A 5122-nucleotide genomic window follows, 5' to 3' on the forward strand; every position below is an offset into this window, starting at 1 on the left:
ATGGCTATTGCAGGGGGGTATTGGACGCGAAGGACAGCCCCCATGGGTGTGACTATGTAGATGAATTGTTCTTTTACAAGTCTTTTGCCTAGAAACTCCTGCGGAGGGGAAGCAATACCCCATTAGTGAAGTCTGTGTGAATGGGTGGGGACTGTCGGAGGACTCAGAGAAAGGAATTTTACGGTAAGATTTTACAAAAATTCAGTTTTTTTTAGTTGTGGGATTTTTTTTTTTTTGTGCTGTGTACCATTGGGGACATTTCACTTTGCTTCCTGTCCCAGAGATGCAAAAAGAAGGTAATCTCCCAATGTAAGAAGAGTTCCCTTCTTAGACACTTGTTCCCAGAACAGATGTTCCCATCGGAAGATTTCCCCTTATCTCTTGTTCTGGAAACAACTGTAAAATGTTGGATTTTCCCTCTTTCTTTCTTGGTGGCAGTACAAATAGAAGCATGAAACTCACCAATGGGAATATGAACTGCAAAAGATAGAGTCTAACCCTTCCCCACTTTATCAATTCAAAAGAGTTTGCCTAAAAATAAACATGTATTTTATTTGATTAAACTTGTATTAATTAATTGGTTTCATTTGTGTATTTGTATTAGTACACAACAAGCATGTTTTAATTTTCATTACCATTTACACTTAATAACAAAAAATTACCAAACAATGGAATGGAGCTCTTCAATCAAACTTATTCAAAAAAATTCATCCTTCTTGGACTGTCTGATATTCCTTATTTAAAACCAATCTTGTTTCTGATCTTCTTTATAATGTATATGGTGACAATATCTGGAAATTGTCTTCTCATTATCATGGTGAGACTTAATTCCCGTCTCCAAACCCCCATGTACTTTTTCTTAACTAACCTTGCCATCATTGACATCTGCTTCTCATCAACAGTGGTACCCAGAATACTGGTAAACACCATATCACAGGATAGAACTATATCTTTCCTAGGATGTGCAGCTCAGATGTATTTCCATCTGGCTCTTGGAGGTGCAGAATGCTTAATACTGACTGTCATGGCCTTTGATAGATATATTGCGATTTGTAAGCCATTACAGTACAATATGATAATGGACAAACAACTCTGTCTATGTCTGGCTATTGCATCCTGGTTTCTAGGCTTTAAGAATTCAGCTATCCAAGCAATGTTCACATTTCAGCTGCCGTTCTGTAAGTCTAATGTTATTGACCACTTTTTCTGTGAGATACCACCTTTACTTCGGCTCTCCTGCAAGGATATCTATCTCAATCAGGTATCAGGCATCATTGCAACTGCCCTCTTTGCATTCGGTACGTTCTTCCTAATTTTTCTGTCCTACCTTTGCATCACCTTAACTGTGATAAACATCCATTCTGTAACAGAAAGAAGGAAGGTTTTCTCCACTTGTGTCTCCCATATTGCTGTGGTCTCCATCTACTATGGTACTATCATGTTCATGCATATACGACCTCAGTCCAGTTACTTCCCAGAACAGGACAAAGCAGCCTCTGTTATCTATACAGTTGTGACTCCAATGGTTAATCCTGTAATATACAGCATAAGAAATAAAGATATCAAAGAAAGTATCAGAAAGACATTAAAGATTATCTAAACCCAAGAACACAAATTGAATATATTGCAGCTTATAAGTCTATCTTTATGTTGCCAGAATTTTAGTGTCCTTGTACCTTCCTGTGCAATGTACTGATAAATCCAATATTGTTATCATTCTTCAAAGCTATCTTATGTGCACTACAGAAGAATGTCCCCTCTGTAATGGAGATGACGAGTGTAGGAGTGGTTAGTGTTCCAAATCAAGAAAGCAGCCTCGTAACACTGATGGCTCCCCCCACAGATAGAGTACAACAAGTGAGTGTTGTCACCCTAACACAGGAAGTGTGTTCTAGGGTGACAACAGTGAAAATGAAGGGAAAAAGCCTGCCACTGGGCCTAAGCACTGATAAGCTGCAGTATATTAAAGTTTTGTTTTTAGCTTTAGACACTTGCTAAAACTAGTATATTATTTTGTCTCCCAATCTGGCTCCACTATCTTGAAGATTAGGCCCTCAACTTTGGAAAATATATATTACTTGATGACTCCAAAAAAGACTGTCTGAAATATATAAAGAACTTTTCCCTGTTTCTCCCCCTTCAGTAACTAAATGGGTGGAGGAAGTCCTGGATCTAAATGGGGAGGATTGGATCTGCATGTGGAGTTTCTCCTTTACTCGATTAGTGCCAGCAAGGGACAGGTTTATTCACTTTGAATTCCTACACAGGATATAATATACCCCAGCTAAACTGTCCAGTATTTATCCGCCGGTCTCGACAGAGTGTTGGCGTTACTTCACTTCCTGGCTACTTTCGGACATATCTTTTGGTACTGTCCAGTGGTTCAGGACTTCTGGAAAGTTGTCCTGCACTGTATAACAGAGGTCACTTCCCTACCCCTGCCCATGACGATGACAGTTTGCCTTCTTGGTCTTGTGAAAGGTCTGGCACTGATCAGGGCTCATCCTACTCTATGGCTATTTTATGCTTGCAAGGCATTGATCCTTTACTGGAAGAAGCCAGTGACACCCTCCCTGACTTATTGGAAAGGGCTGGTAAATAAAGTGGTTCCCTTTTTAGAAGGCTACAGGTTACAAGGCACAGTGAAGCTGCATTTGATGGGCACAGTGAGGCTGCATTTGGTGGGCACTAAAAAGGCTGCATTTGATGGGCACTGGTGAGGCTGCAATTGATGGGCACAGTGAGACCGTGAGGCTCACAGTGAGTGACTGGTAGCAAGCAGTAACTACCACTGTATATAGTTTATTGTTGTTTTTGAAGTTTGAAAGTTTGCATGCGGCCCCCATTGGATATGAAAAACATGTCCAGTGGCCCTTGAGGTAAATTGAGTTTGAGACCTCTGACTTAAAAGCATAGTTTCTATTCCCTGACACCAGCGTAGACAAATTTACTACCCTCTTTTTGCATGAGACACTGTTTCTGGCTAGGAAAGTGATTGCACGACAATGGATGCGCGACAAACCCCCCACCTTTCATGACTGGCTCCGAGAGGTTAACACGCTACCCTACAAAAAGTTAATATATGCCCACCATGGGTGTCCTTCCAGGTTTTACAAAATATGGGACAGATGGGTGCAGCCCCCAGAGACATGCATTTGATTTTATACTGCTGTTTGTATTGAATCTTTTTTTTTTTTCACCACCCCTCTCGCTTTTGTATTCTGTCAGGAACATAGAGCTACTATTGTTACAGCTTGGCAATTCTTATGCTCATCATATGCAGAGATATATAGTAACTAAGTAGAACTACTTCACTACTGTACTTAAGTACCGAAAGGCGTTATCTGTACTTTCCTAGAGTAGAATTTTTTTCTCCTACTTCCACTTTTACTTCACTATATTTTTTCGATGATTTCAATACTTCTACTCCGATATTTTTTTTTTGTGCTGCATAGTTACTCGTTACTATTATAAAAATTACCACTGCCAGAACAGTAGATGGCTGATTTCATGAAGCTCAAAACATGTGTATTATCAGCGCATACGAAAATAAAAGCTACTGTATGTATAAATAAAAGCTGCATTTGAAATAATAAAAAAAAATATGATGTTCAAACTTTTGACTTCTTTCTTTAATAACTACATAACACAGTACTTGTACTTTTACTTTCAGTACTTGAGTAGCAACATTTTAAAAAAAACTACTTGCAATACTTAAGTACAAAAAATGTTGAATACTTTAGTACTTCTACTCAAGTCACTTTTTGATCGAGCACTTCCACTTCTACTCAAGTCACTTTTTGATCGAGCACTTGTACTTTTACTCAAGTATGGGTTTCGAGTACTTTATACAACTCTGACCATATGCGATGGATGTACCTAAGTATTCTTTCTTTGACATCACCTATATTGCTGTATTACCATGACAATTCCTCTGTTTGCTTCTTTGTATTTGTGTTTTTTTTTTTTTTTATCAATAAAGAACTTGTTTGATTAAAAGCATAGTTTCACTGCTTTCTACATAATGGTCAATGTGTACCTATCGTGGTCAACCAGTACCCAAGTACCGATCACCAGCTCATCAGAGTCCCCGAGTACCTATCACCTGCTCATCAGAGTACCCAAGTACCTGTCACCTGCTCATCAGAATACCCGAGTACCTGTCACCAGCCCATCAGAGCACCTGAGTGCCTGTTACCAGCCCATCAGAGCACCCGAGTACCTGTCACCAGCCCATCAGAGTACCGGTCACCAGCCCATCAGAGTACCGGTCACCAGCCCATCAGCGTACCTGCCTCAAGCTCATCAAAGCACCCGAGTACCTGTCACCAGCCAATCGGAGTACCTGTCATCAGTCCATCAGAGTACCTGTCACCTGCTCATCAGAGTACCTGAGTACCTGTCACTAGCTCATCAGAGCATCCAAGTACCTGTCACCAGCCCATCAGAGTACCCGAGTACCTGTCACCAGCTCTTAAGAGCACCCGAGTCCCTGTTACTAGCTCATCAGAGTACCCGGAGACCTGTCACCTGCTCATCAGAGCACCCAAGTACCTGTCACCAGCTCATCAGAGCACCCGAGTACCTGTCCCCATCTCATCAGAGCACCCGAGTACCTGTGACAGCTCAACAGAGCACCCGAGTACCTGTCACCTGTTCATCAGAGTACCTGTCTCCAGCTCATCAGAGCACCTGAGTACCTGTCATCAACCCTTTAGAGTACCTGTCACCAGCCCATCAGCCTACCTATCACTAGCCCATCAGCATACCTGTCTCTAGCTCATCAGAGCATCCGAGTACCTGTCACCAGCCCATCACCCCTGTCGTGCAGCCCAACAGTACCTGACCTGCATCCCATTAGTACCTGACTTGCAGCCCATGAGTACCTGATGTGCAGCCCATCACTACCTATCGTGCAGCCCATCACAACCTGTCATTCAGCCCATCAGTGTCACCTGTCATACAAGCCACCATGTCCAAAAAAGTTTTTACTACCGAAGAGGCATATCAATTTCTAAGCCTGACGGATGAGAGCACTCACTGTCCAATTCCAGTTCCAAATCCAGTTCAGAATTCAAGCCCTTTGCATGCAGTACATCAGCGACCGAATCAGGGGAGAAAG

At 41.7% G+C, this 5122-nt stretch overlaps 1 protein-coding gene across 1 annotated transcript; it reads left to right on the forward strand.

Moving 5' to 3' along the window:
* Positions 1 to 673: 673 nt before the first annotated feature.
* Positions 674 to 1600, forward strand: LOC309543566 (olfactory receptor 5V1-like; the record flags this gene model as incomplete). Its single annotated transcript, XM_082276036.1, has 1 exon — positions 674 to 1600. One exon carries the CDS (start codon positions 674 to 676, stop codon positions 1598 to 1600), a length of 927 nt encoding a protein of 308 aa, XP_082132162.1.
* Between the last annotated feature and the right edge of the window lie 3522 nt (positions 1601 to 5122).

Source organism: Pelophylax lessonae (genome assembly GCF_965119305.1).
Source record: "Pelophylax lessonae genome assembly, contig: HAP1_SCAFFOLD_215, whole genome shotgun sequence".
In the NCBI taxonomy this organism is placed as follows: domain Eukaryota; kingdom Metazoa; phylum Chordata; class Amphibia; order Anura; family Ranidae; genus Pelophylax; species Pelophylax lessonae.